At 37.5% G+C, this 21667-nt stretch overlaps 1 protein-coding gene across 1 annotated transcript in view; it reads left to right on the top strand.

The window, feature by feature from the left end:
- The window catches only part of si:ch211-251b21.1 (uncharacterized protein LOC571720 homolog), a 65687-nt gene that overhangs the window by 9709 nt on the left and 34311 nt on the right, over positions 1–21667 (top strand). The window contains exons 2-8 of the mRNA XM_039756052.1: positions 499–570; positions 5417–5433; positions 5591–5644; positions 6376–6555; positions 7378–7604; positions 15002–15099; positions 15767–15984. Coding sequence (XP_039611986.1) covers positions 519–570; positions 5417–5433; positions 5591–5644; positions 6376–6555; positions 7378–7604; positions 15002–15099; positions 15767–15984 — 846 coding nt within the window. The 5' untranslated portion in view covers positions 499–518. The remainder of the gene's footprint in view (positions 1–498; positions 571–5416; positions 5434–5590; positions 5645–6375; positions 6556–7377; positions 7605–15001; positions 15100–15766; positions 15985–21667) is intronic.

Here is a 21667-nt window from a genome sequence, read left to right as displayed (position 1 = left end):
ATGAAAACTAGCATGCCACAGGTTACTTGGCCCTAGAGATGTGCTTCAGATAGTTACCCACTAGAATGCCCTCTAACATCTGAGCTCCAGAAAGCTTGAGGAAAAAAAACCATTTATTTTCATCAAACTTTGAGATAGCCAGTAATATTTCACAGTCTATACAATGATTAACTGCTCTCTGGCTGTCTTGATGTATGTTTCTTACTTACATCTTTATAAGCTTCACTGTGAAGAATGTACTTTTCTAGTTAGATCAGCTTAAGCAGAACTGACCAGTTTGCTTGTTTTCCTCCTGCATAGCTGTTGTTATAAAAGAACCTTAGATGGAGCACATTGCTGAGTGAATATTTTAAAACAAATCCACAACATAGACCCATAGGGCTTCCTTGTTATCTAGGCCGGCTAGGAAAGCACATCACGTTCAGGTGATTCCCCATAGGCAGTGTCCTGGTCCCACTATTAATGGGGGTCCAACCTTAAATCAATTTTCTCTTTCAGCTCCTGCCCTGCCGAGTGCCATGATGCAGTTCTCTGTTGTTCTGCTACTGTTTTTGGGCATCCATGTTATAGGTAGGTGTACACGGGGAACTTAATGGTTTCATTTCAGCTACTCCTAGAAGGTAAGTACATTGAATTTAGCTCAAATATACAAAAATAGAACATTTAGCCCTGTGTAGCTTATATAATTCCTATTCGACCAAATTTGTCTAAAAGAATGTCACATGGAGTTATGAAGGTCTGCAAGATGTTGTTTCAATCACACTGCAAGGTAACATTGTTCATTCTTTTTCATCTCTCTTTGTGAAGCTTTAATCCATTTGTCTACTATTCATTGATTTTTACCATTCTATTTATATAATTCCTTTTATATCTATCTCTCGAAAACTTAAATATTTTTCTTCACAGCTGACAATATTTAGTTCTCAGATTATTCCTGTTCATTTTCTTATTCTTATACAGTAATGTAAAGAAAAAACTGCAGAAAGAATTCCAAAAGCAAGAGATTTTTTTTTTCCCCCGTCTTTTTCATTCAGCCACCCTAAAAGCACTCCATCTTCCCATATTACCCTGCAGAGGTGATATCTAACTGCCAATGCCTCTTCATAACACAGAGGTGCTCAACTCTTTAACCACATTTTTATTTAGAACCCATGTATTTACTACTAAAGCAATATGTTTTTGGGCTTAGATAATTCATTTGTTACGATTCCGAACCCTTCACTACTTACTTTAGTTTTGAATGGCTGCATTTGGGTTTTAATTGTTGCCAGTTTTTTTAACAAGCCATAATGTTAATAATGAGGTGCAAATGACAAAGGATCTACCAACTCTCCAGCTGATGTGCTCCTATTTAAATCTTTGCATATGTATCATGAAGTATTGTAGATAACACAGTGTTTTGAAATAAATGAGAGAGTTGGAGGACTAAGAGGTAGAAATCTGTTGTGGAGCATAAAAGATGTAGATAATGTTCTTAGAAAACAAAAAATGTGATGAAGATTTGTCTTGGAAGAATGAAAGCATCAACAAATCATATAATTAAATACCAAGTTTCACTATCTGCTAGGCCTGGCCTCTAATTATGAAACTGGTTAGAATGAAAGCCTGCAGCCACTGCTGCCCTCCAGGCCAAGAGTGGAGTGCCCCTGCCATAGGAAGTTTCCTACTAAGCTTTACATTGTCATGTAACTGACTGTCTGTAACTGTAACTGTCCTGCCAGCCATTCAACCCTTTACACTTGTCATCTCTTGAAACAGTCAGATGATGTGCTCCTTGCCCTTAACGTCTAAGTGCCTCGTGCATTTATTTTGCATTTTCTGACAGTATCCTTTTCATATCAACAACAAATATTCTTTCGTATAACTCCTTTGAATAGTCCACAATACTTCAATGCACTTTATACATGTAGCACACTAGAAATACTTGTAGATTTTTATAGTTACTTGACAGGCAGGTTAAGTGACTTTCTTAAGGAACACTGTTTTAGGGGACTGAACCCACAGCTTTGAACTTTGCAATCCAAAGCCTTAGCCACTACATGACAACACACTGTGCGTACAGAAATGATGTTTCCTGACACTGTCAAAGCCATTGATTACATTTTATGGTAATGACCAGATGGCCAGCCGCAAGCAGTGAAGGCCAGTCTCAAAAGTGCTGATTTCCCCAGCATCCTGCAGGAGGGATGACTTCCAGAAGAAACTGGCAGGCCCCCATCACGGCAGTTTTGATGCCAAGGCTTGATCACTGCTCAAATTGCCACCTGCAGCTCTTTCAGCCATATGAAAAGTGCCCCGCTGACCACTGAGAAACAGAGATTAAGAAAGAATGGCACTGCAAGAGACAGTTTAATGGCAGTATGTCTCTTTGTGAACTTAACTACACATCCGTCTAGGAAGCAATGAGAATTGGAGAAGCTGAGGCTGACATCTATCACACAGTCTTCATTCGCTAAAGCTAGCATTTAGCTTAAATATCATTCTACTCTTTCTCTTGCATTTGAATCATGTTAGTGTGCAGCCAGAAAATGATAAACCTGTTTGCATCTGGAAAACACAATAGGAAAGGTAATGAAATAACTGAACTACAGATAAAAATTATAACAATGAAAATCATAATTATAATATTAACTAGAATAATGCAAAAGCCATATAATCTATATACTGTACTGTAAATATTATCTTAATTTTTTTGGTTTGTTGCCAATCACGCAAAAATGGCTAAATTGATTTTCACAAAGTTTTGCTTGTGGATTCCCATACCTCTTACTTAAATATAGGCTACAGCATATGAGGCCATAGTGGACGATGGGAAACCACAAAGCAATTGTTTATGTAGAGACATCAGGGAGCATTTGTGCCCTGGGGCTGATGGGTGGACACCTTTATCAGTGTACACAACGTTTTATAACAGCCAAAACGATTATCTAAGACTGAAGGTACACCGTTTTATCCTGTCTAATCTGGATCACAACTTTTTGTCTTGCTGGATTATACCTTTTCTCTAAGAGTATGTCATAACCCTCTGCTTACTGTGTCTGAGCCAATTCTTTTTCTTGCGCTGCTATGTCCTTTTTGTAGCCTGAAGACCAAAACTACACATAGTACTCCAGATGAGGCCTCAGAAGTGCATTATAAAGCTTCAGCTTAACCTCCTTGGACTTGTACTTTACATGTCATGTTACATAACCTAACATTCTATTAGCCTTCTTAATGGCTTCTGAACACTATCTCGCAGTTGATAGTGTTGAGTCCACTACGACTCTTAAATCCCTCTTACATGGTGTACTTTTGAGTTTCAGACCTACCGTTGTGCATTCAAACCTAACATTTTTACTTCCTGCATGTAATACAATAAATTTACTTACATTAAATTTCATCTGCCACAAATCTGCCCAAGCCTGTGTGCTGTCCAAGTCCTTCTGTAATAAATCAGTAGATTTCAGATTATCTGCCAATCCACCTAGCTTGGTATCATCTGCAAATTTAATCAGCTTGTTACTTATATTTCTATCCAAATCATTTATATATATATTAAAAAGCAGTGGCTCTATCACTGACCCCTTAGGGACACCACTCTTAGCAACAGCCAGTTTTGATAGAGTTCCTCGCACCATTACCCTCTGCTTCCTGTGTCTGGGACAATTTTGTACCCATCTACATACCACATCCTGAACTACCACTCCTTTTAGTTTGATGCTCACCCTCTCATGTGGTATGTTATCAGATAATTTCTTAAAGTCAAGGTAAATAATGTTATATTCATCACTTTGATTGTGTCCATTTTGTAGCTTCTTCACAGAATTTCAACATGTTAGTAAAACATGACCTCCCTTGTCTGAACTCTGACTGTTCAGTAAAACTTGCCTTCTTGCCATGTATTGCTCAATTGTTTCCTTAGAAATTCATACCATTAATTTATCTTTGATGCATATTAGGCTTAATGGCCCATATTTGTTTGGATCTACCCAATCACCCTTTTATATAATTGGATAATATTTGCCATTTTCCAGTGCTTCAGAATCTCCCCAGTGCGCAGTGACACCATCAAGGGTTTATATATGTACTTACTAACTCCCTTAAGCACGCAAGTATAAATATTATCTGCTCCTAGTGATTTGTTTGATTTCAGCCTATTTAATCTGAGCAGTACTTCTCCCTCAACTATTTCTTAATCACTCACTACCTCCTATTTGTGATGCATGTCACCTCCTCCTTGTGTGTTCTTTTACTACTAAAATATTGAAAGAATATTTTTGGGTCATCTTTTGCCTTATCTGCTATATTCTTCTCTAACTGCCTTTTTGCCTCCCTAATATCCCTCTTAATGGTTGCTCTCATGTTCTTATAACCCTACGATTCACTTTGGAGATTTATTAGTCTTAAACACCTTATACATCTCTTTTTTCCTTTGCAGTTTCTTTTTTAACTTCTTATTAACCCACTACTAAGTTTATTTTTAATTTCCTTGTATTTCCAAATGTTGGAATTTACCTGTAATGTATTATATGTAAAACATTTTTAAACCTCGTCCTCTGCTCATGGACTGTCTCCACATTTATCCCAGTGTATCCTCCTTCAACTTAGTGGCATCTGTTCAAAAATTTCCCCACCAAATCTTTACATTTGCGCTCTTCCAAAATAACTCATGCTGAGTCACTGTTCAAAAAATGGTAGAAAGAGAATGATTTAGGGCAGCATTAGTAACGTTTACTGTTTCTTGATGGTAGACATTTATTCAAGTCCATTTTATGATAAGGCAATTAGGATTTTATGCTTTGATGTAAATACAGTATTATGATTTGTAGCAAATGTAAATCAACATTGAATAATCTTAATAATATTATCGAACACGGCCACTAGTATGCCCTCCTCTAATAACATGTAAATCAGTAGCGATGTCTCAGAGACCCAAAGTCTTTGGAGGTTTTTCATGGCCCAAAGATTTAAGTATTCCATAAAAATCTAGTTTATTAAAGTGTGATTAAACATCTGGTCATAAAACCAACCTAAACCAGAATATACAAAGACATGATGTTCATGGTTACAACACAGCAGAGTTACAGTGTAGTGAGAGCAGACACATTCATATTTAGCAGAGAGGTCAGTGTATGATGGATTGAACACTTGCATTTCAGTCAGCATTGAAAAAGTGTCATCATTTTGAAAAACACATAAATACAGTATTTGCATTCTTTCTTATTCCATTATATGAATATATCCGGACAGGACTCAGTTCATGGCTTGTATAATATAATATAATATAATATAATATAATATAATATAATATAATATAATATAATATAATATAATATAGACTGTTACACTCTATTTATTAAAACAGTACTTGCACACCTGAAGTGCTAGTCAAGCCACTTAGACCACTGACCGCTTTTCTTCTTTTTTATTTGTTTAGGTGCTGCTGATAAACAGGTACGTACTGTTCTTCTGCCTTTTCCTCCTGCTGTCCACATACTTTAATTAAATGGTCAGCCAAATACCAGCCTTCTATGATGTAACCCTGAACAGTCTAGTCTTTTTACTTTTCTGCTGCCACATTACGTTTCTTTTTTTACTCTCTCATTTTTAGTTCCAGGAGCGGAGCAAAAGACAGACGAGTCCTTTAAAAGTCACAACCATAAAGGTAGTGTCTCTTCCTCTCTGTGCCACCTGGAAACTGTCCATCAAACTGTCTCAAAGGCATTACATGGTTATATGCTGCCACCTTGTGGTTCCTAGGCATTAATACAGAAAGCACTGTTGATTTTTGAGAAAACACTTTTAAAAATAGTTTTTTTTAATTTTAAGGATGTCTTTACAATGAATAAATTACAGATATGTGATACATAGAGTAGTGCATCTTATTTATCAGATAAGATACCACCCAAAAAACCTATGCCAAAGGTGTAATTTGAGAGAAAATAAACATCAGAATTTCAAGATATTATTTTTGGTAGTCTCATTAATTATAGTCAGTCAGCCATTGTCTAACCCGCTACATCCTAACACAGGGTCACGGGTATCTGCTGGAGCCAAAACCAGGGCGCAAGGCAGGAACAAATCCTGGGCAGGGTGCCAGCCCACCGCAGGATACACACACACACATACCAAGTACACACTAGGGACAATATAGGATCGCCGTGGGAGGAAACTGAAGGACCCGGAGCAAACCCACGCAGACATGGGGAGAACATGCAAACTCCGCACAGGGAGGACCCGTGAAGCGAACCCAGGTTTCCTTGCTGCGATTCAGCAGCGCTACCACTGTGCTACCGTGCCGCCCTCATTAATTACAATGAAGGCCTAATGAAGACAGTCTGAGAAATGGCCAAATGTTTGAAACAAGTCCTGATGCTGTATTCTCTATCCCTGCAGGAAGATCCATACACCATGAGCCATGGCAGTGAGTTTGAAGGGTTCTGCATGGACATACTCAAGTATCTGTCCAACAAATTGGGATTCGAATACAGTGTCCAGCTGGTCAAGGACAATGCCTACGGCAGGCAGGATGTCAAAGGAAATTGGAATGGAATGATCGGAGAGGTTGTTAGGAATGTAAGCAGATGCATGTAAATCATGAGATGGGCAGGTTACTCCTTCCAGTGTTGGATGAGCACACACTGGGGCTAAACTTTAAACCTTTCAGTCAGAGGTTGAAATTTGACACATTAGTTAGTGCGGCTTTCTTACAGGTACTGGTCACTGTCTTTATGGGTTTTGCACATTCTCCCATTTTCTTTTGTATATTCTCCTACATCCCAAAGATCTATATGTTGCATTAATTGGAAACTCTAAATTAACCAGGTATTAGAGTGAGTTTTAGTAGGTATCTCAGTGTTGAACGCCTGTTTAATCCATAATTAATGGCAACCAACATTGTTGAGATCTGGCATCCCACAGTTCAGTAGGGGAATAAGCAGAAAAAATAATGGATTAAGACAATGAAATTTTTTCACTAACAGCTTAAGGAGGTGGCCTATTTCTTAGGCTTAAGATTCTCAGTGTAAAATTTTTATCTAGATTTTTTATGGGTCACAACATTAAAGTTGTATAGAGCTGGCTAATACTTATCAATGTTACACTTTTGTTATCCTCTTGGGAGAGAGGAATGTTTACAATATCTCATTACAACAAACTTGGTGCATAAGATTATTATAAAAAGAGAAAGCATGAAGGTCAAGATTTACAGGTGTATGCTGTAAACAATGTAAAGTGGGAGTACACATTTGTCTATAAAAACTCAGACCATACTTTTATTCTAACGGAAATTCAAATATGAGACACGTTTAGGCTCTTTTTTTGCAAACAGATCATAGATGTTTTCCATGTATATTATGCAAGTTAAATATGCTGATTTTAATTTATTAACTCTGGCAGGAAGCTGATTTGGCAGTGGCTCCTTTAACCATCACGGCGGCAAGAGAGAAGTCCATTGAGCTAAGCAAACCTTTTATGCAGACGGGCATTGGAATCATCCTTAAGAAAAATGATATCTCATCGGGGCCCAACTTCTTTGAATTCTTGAACCCATTTTCCAAGGAGACTTGGATTGGGATCCTCATTGCATATGCATCAACCTCCATCTGCCTTTTCATCGTAGCCAGGTAACTGGTATGGGTTGTCACTTGAAGTTTTAAAATCAGACTTTGCTTCCCATAGTATTTTTTAGACCTGCTGTTGCCACAGGTTAGAAAATGTGATGTGTCTTATCAGTGTGGTAAAGCAGGCACAATCCCTTCCAATTCTTGGTTGGGAGAAATTCAAAAACACAAAATATAGTGAAGAAAATAAGGCAAAGTGTATATAAAAAAAGGGGAAACTGGGGAGAAATGAGTCCATGCTGCAGTAGAAGAGCATGCAAAGAATGGTGGTAAAATCCATTTCATTTCAACGATGCTAAATAAAAGAGGTTTGACTCATCAGCTATGATACTTTTTTCTTGACTTCCTTGAGTTCAGTTTCTGTGCATATTAATGTCTACTAATCTTTCCATACTCTCTTTCATTCGGTTTCAATAGCATATCACTCCTGTTCTTTCCAGGTCACAGCCATTTTCGTCTGTCAGTACCATCTCCAACTGATTCGAAATGGCTGCAGTGGCATACTTATGTGAGCTTTGTTTAATTCATTTGGTGCATGGTTGTTGAGTCCTCTGTCAAGTCTCCAGTTTCATGATTGCCATTGTCTTATTTATCATTGCATCATATGGCTTCTGTGCTTTGTCTGTAACTTGTATTTGCTTTCACCCTGCATGTGCTCGAACACTCATCTGACTTAACCCTGACCCTGTCTTTTTTGAACTGTTGGTTATCTAATTTCTCAACAGTTTTTTACACCAATACCACTCTAGTCTTTTTGTTTACCTCACTCACACACTATCCTGAGACATAACCCATGGTAAAGGGAAAATGTGGAAGTAAGATGCTCATCTGGCATCATAACAATGGCAAGACAGAACAAATGTTAAAAGTAAATGTATGGATCTCCCAAAAGCAGAGAAGCTCAAAGCTGCACTTTATAAGTCAACTCACCTTTGGTCTGCCTGTGAAGGTGAATATATCAGCTGGCTTCTGTAGACCGAATGTGCAGCACTCCTGAAGGGATTTGTGTGTCTTTGCTAAAATTAATACATTTAAGTTGGTTGAGTAGTTTTCAGTGTTTTAATTATGATGAGAAGAGAAGCAAAATGACACCTTTAATTGGCTAACTGAACAGATTACAATATACAAGCTTCCAATGCAGCTCAGGCCCCTTATTCAGGCAATGTAGAAGGGGCCTAAGCTCCCTCAAAATCTTGTATATTGTAATCTGTTCAGTTAGCTAATGAAAGGTGTCATTTTGCTTTACTTTTCATTGCATCCATAATTGCTAACACCCGACTACTATGTTTTAGTTACTAATTATTGCAATAAGCAGGCATGTAAAGTAAAAATATTTAAGCAGCAGAAAATGTGCCATTAGTTTGCTCCAGACACATTGCCACAGAAAGATAAAAAGAATAAAGAATGCTATAAAAGTGAATCTATTAGGCAGTTGCACTAACTAGAGAGTAAAAACTAATCAGGAACCTTTAGTTGTGCTTCTAAGGGCTTGCTTCATTCATCTGACTCTGTCATAAGTATTTTCTGGCCATCAGAAATATGACTCAAGTGATGTTTTCTGGACTTGCATAGAATATTTTGTTTGTTTTTATTATTATTTCCTTGTCGCCACTTCAGTACACTGCTATTTTGAGTTGTTTTCTTGTGGCCACCTTCATATTGTTGTTCACAACAGTACAATATTGCCAGGCACATACTGTACTCAAGTGTTAAAACAATGTGTGATGTCCTCACTTCCATGTTATTTAAGATGGAGATCCACAGCTCACGGTATCCCAACTTTAAACGGCTTAAATCACTTAACAATACTACATGCTTTTTATAGCTAGGCAAAGGATCTTGAGTTACTTGGGAGCTTCTACTTTTTATTTTTGACCTATGATTTCTTGACTAACATTTTGGTTCTGGTTTCTGGACTGTTTTGACTTTTTGGCTCATACAATTGCTTATCCTTTATATTTTTTTTCTAAATCCCTTGACTTGTTTCCTCCTGGTTCTTCTTTAATTTTGGTCCATCTGGATTGGCCTGTTTTCTAACTCGCATCAAAACAGATTCATCCCAGTTGGACAGAATAAAACTCCCTGAATAATGAAAGAAAGCAAGAATAGATAAAAGAACTAGATGCAGAAACACCAAAACAAACTACTATGAATCAAAAAGATAGAATGTCAAAATAACAGATGTTATTTATATAAAACTAGGGGGCTCTGCTCCCTGCTCACTTTACTCGCCATCACCCGGGTTTGGTCCAGTGGAAATACAATTTATTTATTTATTTTGTTTTCATGGGAATTTTTATATATGCATTATGTTCACTTTTTACTTTAAAACTCCCGTACAAATTTTTTTAAACACTGGCATTGTTCTCAAGAATCTGCAGATTTCTGGCTATTGTGGATTACACGTCATTGTAATAAATAACTCTGGCCGACCAATAGTTCGGGACATTGCCATTGCATCATGATATAACTGTTGCAATGCTCTTGGACTACTTTAAAAAGGTGAAGGTAATAATACTGCTTTACCTATTTTGAATTTGTCTGAACTATTGATATTTGCTGCGGTGGGTTGGCACCCTGCCTTGTGCCCTGTGTTGGCTGGGATTAGCTCCAGCAGACCCCCGTGACCCTGTATTCGGATTCAGCGGGTTAGAAAATGGATGGATGGATATTGATATTTGAATTTTGAATGTGATCAATGAGCCTTTGCATATATATGTACTGTTCTAAGTTTAGCTTGATTCGATTTAATAAAGAAGAGACAATTAGCTTTGACTTTTAGATACGCATTAATAAAGAAGTGTTGCGACAGACGTGATGATAGAAGTGGGTTAAATACATGGGAACGTATCGCTAATTTGGACCCAAAGTAATGTGTGGGTGTTATACATTTTTCTGAATGTGTGTGTTTCATATTGTATGACCATCCTGTTTCGCCATCTGGGAAAAGCGAAGGAAAGAGTAAAGGATCTGAATGTGTTGATGTATTTGACAGAAATACCGAATTGTGCTTTGCTTTTGGATATACACGAATATCTACTCTGTCTTTGATATCTCCCTCTTTCGAAATTATTATCGCTGACAAGTCGTCACATGTTGGTTTATTATAAATGTGACTGTGATCTTTCCAATTCAGATAGAAGTCCAAGAGAATTGCTTTGTCCGTGATCTCTAGATGAATGTTGTGTAAAGTGCGATACTTTTGGATGTATGGATTTGCATCCATTATTATCTGTATAATTTCTAGTACGTCAGATCGTTTAACTCTTTCGATTCTATGTTGCAGTGCTTCTCCGTGATCATAAATATACACCTGACCAAATAGTGTTTTTTTGGCGTATGGTCCATTATTGTGTAAATCAACGTTTTGTGCATTGAATGATGCTAACGTGAAACAACTATTGTAGACGCGTATATTTTGCCTGTAGTATTTGTGTGTTTCCCGTTCACCAAACACAAATCTTTTAATTCTCGTGGAAATGCCTCATCATTGGAAAGTAGCAGTACTTTTCCCTGATGGCAACACAAATTCGCCAATCTACAAGTCTCCGACTTAAACTTTAAAGCCTTACAATATCTACATACTTCCAACATATCACCTATGTCCATATATTCGATCAGTGTTTGCTGTTCCGTTATTTCACTGAGTAATTATTTCCATTTGTTAGTGTGAATGCGATCTGTTCTGTGGTTTTTTTTTTGACACTTTCGAATTTTAGTACTATCATATTTTTGCACTTGCTTTGTGTGTGTATGGCGCCAAGTTTTTTTTTGAGACTTTTGAATTCAACTGCTTTCATAATCTGTAACCTGCTCTGCATGTCTATGGCGCCACCATTTTTGAATGTCTTTATGAAGTTCTACTGTGTTTTGTACTCTTTGTCTTTTATATCTGGCCCCGATTGGACCTGCAAGGTTTTCAATTCCACTTGTTCTGGGCTGATTATTACTGTCCTTAGTTAGTGATGTTGAACATAGAGTATTAGTGTTCTTGTTTGCATTCTTTTCTCTCTATGTCATCTTCAACATATTAATTGATTTACAGCTGCTCTTTCTTCTTCGCTTTTTAGATGACCGTGATCTTGTTTGAAAATGGTTGTAAGTAGGGCGGGGCAACAACTGAAACATTACATAATTGTGATCTTGTTTGACAAGTCACCGTCTCATGGGAACATGCTTCCAATGGATGTCAGTATGACGTGCCTTGACCGTGTCGTGGGAAGTGAAAGTGTCTCTGCCTCTCTGAAGTGTCGCTCTGTCTCTCTTCAAGATCACATCTCATCGCAGGATTTTCTTTTATAATAGTGGAATAATCACAAAAATGCAGGCCATAATCAGGTCTCCAACTATAGGGGAGGAAATGCATGGTCAAGGCAAAATGTCACATGACCAGAGCACTCCGAGAACATGAAAAACAAGGGATATAAATGTCAAGATGACCTAAAAATGTCATGAAGAGTTCAACTGGCAATAAAACATGATAGTGACATTACTTCAGGAGTTGTTTTTAGTCCAACAAATCCACATATTCCTCTCCCCAAGAGACACAAGTCCATTATGGCTTTTTGGAACAATATATATTTTTCCTGGAACTGCAGTTAACCTTGCTCCTTCCACAAAAACCAAACAAAAACATGCACAGTTCCCTTTGTAACAGGCAGGGTGCCGTCTTGGGCTCCATCTGGGTAATAACTGTGTCAATGATTATTAAATGGATTTGAAACCCTTAGGTGTAGTCAGTGGATAGAATTCGGAGGATTTGTACAATGAATTAGTATTTTGTGACCAGCTCTGATTTAGGCTATTTAGCAGGCTATTTAGTAAGCCACATTTCAGAGAAAAGATAAAGCATGAGCAATGAATGAAAATTCATGACTTGGAAAGGAGCAATGTAAACTCTGCAGGACAAAGTGCTCATATGCCCTTCAGCAGATTGCTATTACATCTCCTTTGTTTTCTAATTTACATGTGTTTTAGTTGTATTCAGGATGCAGAATTTGCAAAAGAAATTGTACACATGACAGTACACTTGCTGAATATCAAAAAGTGTTTTCCTGTTTTGGATCTTTAATTTTGAATCTTTGAATTTTAATAATCAAAAGGATATCTTATGAGAACAAATTCCAACAAATGTGAATATTGCTCAGTGGTTCTCATGGGTCAAGGTTCCAGCATCCTGACTTCAAATCTTTCAAATGGTCTCCATCTGTGTGGTGTTCTATTCTATTGGAGTCTATGTATTATTTCTCTGGGCACTCCATTTTTTTCTCTCACTTCCTCAAATACATGTTTTGAAGGTTAATTGTTAAGTGGCCATATGTGAGTCTGAACTTGGGTGTGTTTGTTAAGGAGTACTGAGATAGTCTGACACCTATTGTGAATTGATTTCTGTCTTGAGCTTAATGTGGACTCAATAGGCTCAGGCTCCCAACCCTGCCCTGAATCAAATTAAGCACACTTGAGAATGGTATGCCATGATATTATTTATTTTATTTTAATAAGAACCTAGGTAATCCAACATTTGTACGAACGTTATGACCCCATTGATTCAATTTTTCAGTTACAGACTGCACCATCCAATATATCCTTTCTTCTTGTTCTAATTGCTTAAATTCTTCAAGATGTCTACCATGAATGGTTCATTTCTGTGCTTGTTTTAGAATTACTATAGTATTTAGATGTGGACTTTGGACATTTTGTTCTTCAAATATTTCTTTATGTTCTTTTTTTCTTGTATGTTTCGGATCATTATCTCATTCCATTACCTCAAAGCATTTCACTTTCAAGTTTACTGACAGTTGGATGGCCTGAGTTTCTCCTTTATATCTTATTAACGCAAAGCAACATTAATGCTGTATTTCATTTGCTGATGACTAACTTGTCAAATCCTCAGGCCAGAAAAAGCCAAACCGTGACATTCCCAGTGCCTACAATGGTAACATTTGGCCCTGAAATTCGAAAAGGCTGCCTCTTAATCCACTGCATGAGTACAGTTTAAGGCTTCAATATGACTGCGAGGGAATCCCAAACTATCATTGATGTTTCCACATTTTCTCTGCTGATCGTGAATGTCTGTAATAAAAATAGGGTATCAGTAAGATTATTCTTTTAATTAAAACATTTTGTTCCTTTAGAATCTGTGTGGAGACAACTTGAATAAGTTAAAAGGGGGAATCCCAAACTATCATTGATGTTTATCACAACATTTTCTCTGCTGATTGTGAATATGTCTGTAATAAGAATAATCGAAACTGGGAGGCACACAGTGACTTTGGAGTGGTTTTGAAAATGACTAAAACACACAACAAAATTTGGCATTAATCTTTCTTGTGCAGTTTGACAGTTTTGGAATTTGTATGAAAATTCAATCATTCTTAATGTTAAAATCATGCAAAAACTAAGAAAATCCAAAAGAAACCAATGCTTTACTTATGGAACAACAGGTGATGGCCTACTGTACATTAGAACAATCTAGACAAGAACAGGCCATTCAGCCCAACAAAGCTCGCCAGTCCTATCCACTTAATTCTTTGAAAAAAACATTAAGTCTAGTTTTGAAAGTCCCTAAAGTCTTTCTGTCTACCACACTACTTCGTAGCTTATTCCAAGTGTCTGCAGTTCTTTGTGTAAAGAATAACTTCCTAATGTTTATGCAAAATTTACAAATTTCTAATTATGTCCCCTTGTTCTTGATGAACTAATTTTAAAATAACAGTCTCGATCCACTGTACTAATTCCTTTCATAATTTAAACACTTCAATCATTTCACCTCTTACTCTTCTTTTGCTTAAACTGAAAAGGCTCAGTTCTTTTAATCTTTCTTCATAATTCATCCCCTGTAGCCTTGGAATGAACCTAGTCACTCCGCTCTGGACTTTTCTACCACTGCTGTGTCCTTTTTGCAACCTGGAGACCAACATTGTACACAGTGCTCCAGATGCAGCCTCACCAGTGCATTATAAAGGTTCAGCATAACCCGCATGGACTTGTACTCCACATGTTATGCTATATAAACTAACATTCTGTTTGCCTTCTTAATGGCTTCTGAACATTGCCTGGATGTTGATTGCGTAGAGTCCAATATGACTCCTACATCCTAACATTTTTACTTCCTTTGTGTAATACTTTACATTTACTGACATTAAATTTCATCTGCCACAAATCTGCCCAAGCCTGTATACTGTCCAAGTCCTTCTGTAATGATTTAACGGATTCCAAATTATCTGCCAATCCACCTAGCTTGGTATCATTTGCAAACATCTGTAGATTTGCATTTGTGTTTCAACAGTCAATGGTGTGAAATATAACTGTAAGACAGGTCTTATTTTAAGGTTTACACTGTGAACAGTGGATTTAAAAAATTGTCAGCTGTATTAAAATTATTTTGTTTGGTGCTTCAGGCTCAGCCCATGCCAGTGGAATGAACCTAAAAATGATGAAAACCAATTCACTTTCATGAACAGTCTGTGGTACGCCATCGGGGCTCTGACTCTGCAAGGTAACTTGTTCTCCCCAGACACTAATATTTCTTAAAATCAAATGTTTCTTAACGTCATCCTGATATCTATTTTAGGTACATGATTCAGAAATTTATTACAAAGTTCTCTCATTATTTTGTAATGAAAAACTTTACATCCATCCATCCATCCATTATCCAACCCGCTATATCCTAACTACAGGGTCACGGGGGTCTGCTGAAGCCAATCCCAGCCAACACTGGGTGCAAGGCAGGAAACAAACCCTGGGAAGGGCACCAGTCCACCACAGGGTGTGCACACACACACATACACCCACACACCTTAGCACACACTAGGGACAATTTAGGATCGCCAATCCACCTAACCTACATGTCTTTGGACTGCGGGAGGAAACCCACGCAGACACGGGGAGAACATGCAAACTCCATGGAGGAAGAACCCGGGAAGTGAACCATGGTCTCCTTACTGTGAGGCAGCAGTGCTACCACGGCGCCACCAAAAAACTTTACATTTAGGATATAATTTTTTTTCTAGTTATTACAAAATACATTTTCAGTCTGAATCATCCATCCATTGCTTTTTAAACCTGCTTGTTCAAATGAATTAATTATATCATGTTAAAGTCCTGATTTTAACAGGCAACTTGCTGAATGACTTGTAATTTTTCTCTCCTTTGACTCCTGCCAGGTGCTGGCCCACAACCGAAGGCATTTTCTGTCCGAGTCATTAGTGGCATCTGGTGGCTCTTCTCAGTGGCACTTCTGGCTTCTTACATTGCCAATTTCAGCTCCATATTGGGCACCAACAGTGCCAAGTTGACTATTGAAACCTTTGATGACCTTGTGAAACAGGATGTCATTGAATATGGGACAATGCAGTACTCCTCCACTCTTAACTTTCTAAAGGTGAGAGGCAATTTAGTTTTTGTCTGACATGAGACTAAAGCTATCAGAATATTGCAGTTTTTGTGACATTTATGTAAAATGTATCTTAGTAATGTGATTGCCAGTTTTTTGTCACACACATTGCCATTATCCATCTGTGTACAGGCTGGTGGTGAGCTGTGCAGTGCCTCCAAGTTTACTTTTCTGATGATCACGTGATGTGTATATGACCGACATAGCAACAAAAGCATTCCCTTATATATGATTAACTCTGTTTCTGTTGTTCTTTTTTGAGTATTTCAAGAACACTGGCATTGTCTTATATTTTGCTGACAAGAGACACACACTGTACACCACAAAGGCGCTGGCCAGTGTGACATACTCAGCCCTTACCTATGCTGAGCAGGTGCTATATTGTGTCCACCTGTGCTCCACACATTATCGGCTCTTATATGTACAGAATATGTTGTAAAAAGGAGACAGGCAAATACCAACAAGTTAAATTCATCACAATGATAACCAAAAGACGACAATAGGGTTTCAAATAGTGTTGCATGCAGCATCATAGCAGAGCTGCAAACCTAAGTTCTCATACAAAAAAAATGTACCTGATGTATTTAGAATGAGCCACCACTCAAAATGCAGTTAACATGGTCAGAAAAAAAAGGAACAAATGGAGACTGGCACAGCTTGTTCTGGTGTACATAAAAACTACAGTCAGTTCAACTAAAAGCTGAGGGATGTCAAATGTGATATAGCTTGATGAACCACTATTTGTATGTTGGTATAGATAAAGTTTGTCCAACAATGAATGCCATTCTTTCTAGAGAGACGTACAATTGAAGAAGACAAACAAACATGAACATAGCACATTGAAACATATGAAAACTGCCTGGTTTGTGGTACACTCTACTGTCTCCAGATTCACAATGAGCAGAGGACAAGGTTATGCCAAAAGCCCACTTAGTCCATGTACTATATCTGTTTTTTGTGGTAATAACAATAATAATAAATTTTATTTATATAGCACCTTTCCCATGCTCAAGACATTTAGTGTTGATAACAGGTAAGATCGGCAGCAATAACCGTGCGCCAATGTCCCCTCCACAGTTCCACAGTGGTACCAATAGCGCAGGCTGTGTGTGATGTGCTTTTATGTATTGTATACCATGACACTTGAACAAAGTATAAATTCTGAACATTGTACCAGTCAAGATGTTTATAAAAATGTACTATGCTCAAAACATGTTAACCCTAAAATTTCATATACTGTATTATGGATTCTTCATTATGTGGTTTACTGGTTATGTTAACAAAATTACTTGATTACTTTTATTTTATCATTAGCGCACTGTCATTTTGTTTTTGTGATGTTCGCTGCCATTTCAGGATCCCCTGTTGCTTAGACGATGCTTCCAGTTTTAATGGTAAAAGTTTCAGAGGTTGGGGTGTCTGAAACAACGATATAAATACTGGTGCAATATGTTCTCTCTTCATTCATGATTGTGGAAAACCTAAAAGTTTTTATGTAAGTGATGAAAGTACTGTAAGATGTGGCTTTGAAACCTTTAGTGATCCTTCTTTGACCAAGATTATAGTTAGTGGTTAGGCTTTGGTAAAAGGTGTAATTGATTCTCTGCTTTTTGACCCATTTTTCTTGGCTAAGACGTTGATTCATCTTCTGCTCTATTTCTCATCTTTCCTTTGCTTTTATAGTAGAACAAATACCAGTGCAAAGCAGGTGCATCCCTTCTTAGCAACTGTTATCATTCTACAAATGAGCTTCTTTTCTATGATAATGCTCCATGTCACAGGCTAAAAAGGTCCTTTAATACTTGGAAGATTATGAGTTAATTCGGTGGTCTCCATATAATCAACTGGTCTCAAACTTCTCAAGCATTTTGTGGGGATGAAATAGGATAATGGGTTCAAAGTAGAAATTTCAGCTCCATCTGATTTGCAATAACTACAGGACATGCTGGAGTCGAGGACCAACATCCTTGTATTTCATTTTCAACACCTTTCTGAGTCCACTGACAAATTCAGGATGCTTTAAGGGCAAATAGGAGAATAACCTGTACTTAGGTAGGAATTCTTTTTAAAGTGAAGTTAATGGTTAGCACCTTATTTGCATGTCCCCACAGTGAAAACAAAATCAGCTACTTTCAAATATATGCAATTGGAAGTATATAGTTCATAAATAAATAACACAAAAGAGTGGTGGGTCAGGGTAGAATACAAAACAGAATAAAGTGATTGAAATGTTAAACTCACTGCACATGTGTATACATATATATATTTCCTGACTGTCTGTTTTGGGGTGCTTGCCCACTTGCACACCTATCTCTTAACTACTACATGCAATCTTGTTTCTTTTTCACTGTTAATCTCATGTAGCCTTGACCTGTCTTCATCCTGCCAATGCCTGTTCACTCCAGCTCACCTTGCCAGAGGTGATCTTAATTCCCATCTCTAGATCATTTTCTGAAATCAACAGTGGCCCTTCTTTCCTTTCTAAAGGACATCAAACTAGAACTACCTTCAGTAGCTCCCTGGTATCATCTAGCCTTTCAAGAGTAAGGTGTCTCATGCATACTGGAAATTTATTTAAAGATTACATAAATTCCATTTTTTCACAGTCAGGTGTCATACACTGCCTACCTTTGAGCAGCCAGAATAGTACTGACTATCTGCCAGGTGTCCACAGTCTTACCAGTACGTGGACAGAAGGGTCCCAGCCCCAGACCCTGTGTTGCTGCCTATCAGATAGAATGTATTACGGCCTTTTGCCAGCCCCTTTGGCTTGTCTCTCTGTCTCTCCCTCTCTTTCCCAACAGCACCTGCTGGACAGCATTCCTTCAAACACCCTGAAGGAATACTGAATGTGTCCTTCCCAGATGTCACTCCTTCACACACTTGTGCTCTTTTGTTGCCATGGGAAGTTTAATCTATCAGCCTCCACACAAGATAGGGTCTAACTCCTACCTTAGTGGTCCTTATCTAGTATAAAGAGATGTAAAGCTGTAATTGTTTCAAGTTTCACGCATGATAAATGTAAATACATATTCTTCAAGAGACAGATGTGCATGAATTGAACTACACAAATCATTAATATCCGGTGTTGGTTTTGTTAAATATAACCTAATGTAGGTGTCAAATTTGCCTGTATTGATAATTTGTTTTGCAATGAAAGTCAAAATCCACTTTCACATAAGCATGCAAAAGCAAAGTGTACTGGAATACTAAATGGTTTTTACTTAAAGGTTCACATTCACTATTTCTACCAAAAATTTATCAAGAGGCAAACTAAAGTAGTCTTTGTATTTTTTAACATGACATCCGAGGGAACATCAGCCAGCATATCTTCTTCAGTCATAGACACTGACATTAAATGAATCCTTACCCTCAAAAAATCTTCTCTTGGGTCTTGACATGTAGGAAAATTGTCTTTAAATTTAGTTAACATTTTTAAATGATTGATCACAATACGTTTTAGTTGGTTAGAATCTTAATCTTCATTACTCTTTTCTGCCTCATTTATTTGGTCTATTAAGGGTTGAAGTTTAAAAAGAAGTTGTTTTGATTCTTTGTATCCAAATTTAACTTTCTTCTTTGTGCCTTCTATTTTATTATATCCTGTTTTATATGTTTCCTGACAAGATAAGTTAAACGTGTTCAGAAGTTGAAATATGTCTGCAAGATGGCATAACTTTCTATCCCTATCTTTGAAAATTTGACCAAGGTTACGGGTTTCATTTGATAGAGCTATAATCAGAGTAATTTTGCTCTCAGGTCATCATCACTCAAAATCCACCAAAACGATTGCAAGCATTACTAAATAAAATTTGTTTTATCATAGTGGTAAAGATTTAAAAAAAAATAACCACAATAATTTAAATACATTCAGCGTAGATAATGCACACATCAGATGCACAGTGACAAATGTAATGCTGCATACATCAAACAGTATAGATGTTTAGTAACTGTCATGGCAGATAGCAGAAGCTCAGATCATTGTGGCATTGTAGAGGGGCTACATAATAATAGTTGTTTTTGTCTGTGCTGAGTGTGTTTTGTTTTCCTTGTCCCATTTGCTATACTATATGTGTGTATCAGTAAATGTTGTCCCCATAAGTTAAAAGGGGAAGGATGATGAAGGGAGACCGCAACCCCAAGATGGAAATTACCTGTTGAATCCACCAGTTACATCCGGGACATTCTGTATTTAAACAAGAGGAACGAAAGGCAAAAGAGAGAGGAGAGGAGAGAAAGAGAGAAGAAAAAGAATCACGTATGCATCCATATTTCAACTCATTTCTGTTCATCGTACAAGACCATTACTTGCTTCTTAAGGATCTGGACCATTATCACGTCTGCCAGCACCGAGAAACTCCGGGGTTTAGATACTTATCAACCATTGCTGAGGACACTTACGGTGAGGTAGTTTTTTTGCATTGTCGGGAGGAAGCAATATCACATCAGCCAATATTCAACTATTACCAGACTTTATTAGCTTTAAGACTCATTTATCACTTTCATTTTAATTGCCGTTTATCATTCACCTGTGCTTGTGTTACATGTTTATTCATTTACTAATGACTGGGAGCCTGATCGAATCGGGCTACAAATTCTACGTTTGTGAAATCCATACTTTCTCTGCAAAGAATTATTTGTTTTTTTAAGTCTTTGAAATGATTTGTTATCATGGCACTGATTTGTGCTTAAAATAGACTTTTTTGGCCGATGTAATGAAGAGCTTCCTGTTTAAATGGGGCTGCGAGATGTGAACTGTGCTCTTCGGCGCAACTCATTTGATTTTTTCCGGCAAACAAATTTTCAAAACAAACCGTATTTTACGACTTTATTCAGAGTCGGAGTAATAATTATGTTGTCGTTGTCATTTTAGATCTGAGATCAGCTAAAATTTAAACAATGACCGTTGTTAATACCCAGCTGTCATTACTCAGTTTGCCAATAGATGTCAGAAGGACAGATGCCAAAACCAAACTGCCCAAAGATAGATTTCGACGTACCAAGCAAATGGCGTAACGTTCTAAATTACTTACAGTTCCGGAGCTGTCGAAGGGTTAGTCCTGGAAAGTATGCCCCACCAAACCAACGTTCCAAAAACCAACCAAACTTACTGTTATCTGCTCGAACCAACACCAACTTACCAGAGATGGGGGACTCGAGTCACAATTTTCAGGACTTGAGACTTGCTTGATTGAAGTAAGAAAATGACTTGACTTGACTTTGACTTGAGAGGAAAATGACTTGACTTGACTTTGACTTGAGAGTAAGTGACTTGAGACTTGACTTAAAGTGGAAGAATCGACAATGACTTGAACTTTTAAATATAATTCGTTTAATAAAATAAAATAATTTAATAAAATAATTATGACTCAGCAGCACCATAATTGGCCCTGCCTTAACGCTGCACAACTCTTAACGTTACCAAGAAGAAGAAGAAGAAGAAGAACGCTGCACAACTCAAACCGCGCCAAACATGGCAGACAATAGTTGAGCTCCTCATATAGTCACGTTTGGCTATAAGGACTTTGAACTAGACCATACTAACAAAAAAAGATTTGCCAGATGCAGAGAATGCAACGCAAGAGTATCAGACACGACAACCACAACATCAAATTTCATCCGGCACTTCAAAAACCACAAGGAAAGGTAAGAAAGTCGAATTCTTTATAGT

Source organism: Polypterus senegalus, chromosome 6 (assembly GCF_016835505.1).
Source record: "Polypterus senegalus isolate Bchr_013 chromosome 6, ASM1683550v1, whole genome shotgun sequence".
In the NCBI taxonomy this organism is placed as follows: Eukaryota; Metazoa; Chordata; class Cladistia; order Polypteriformes; family Polypteridae; genus Polypterus; species Polypterus senegalus.
This window is presented reverse-complemented; position numbering and strand designations above follow the sequence as displayed.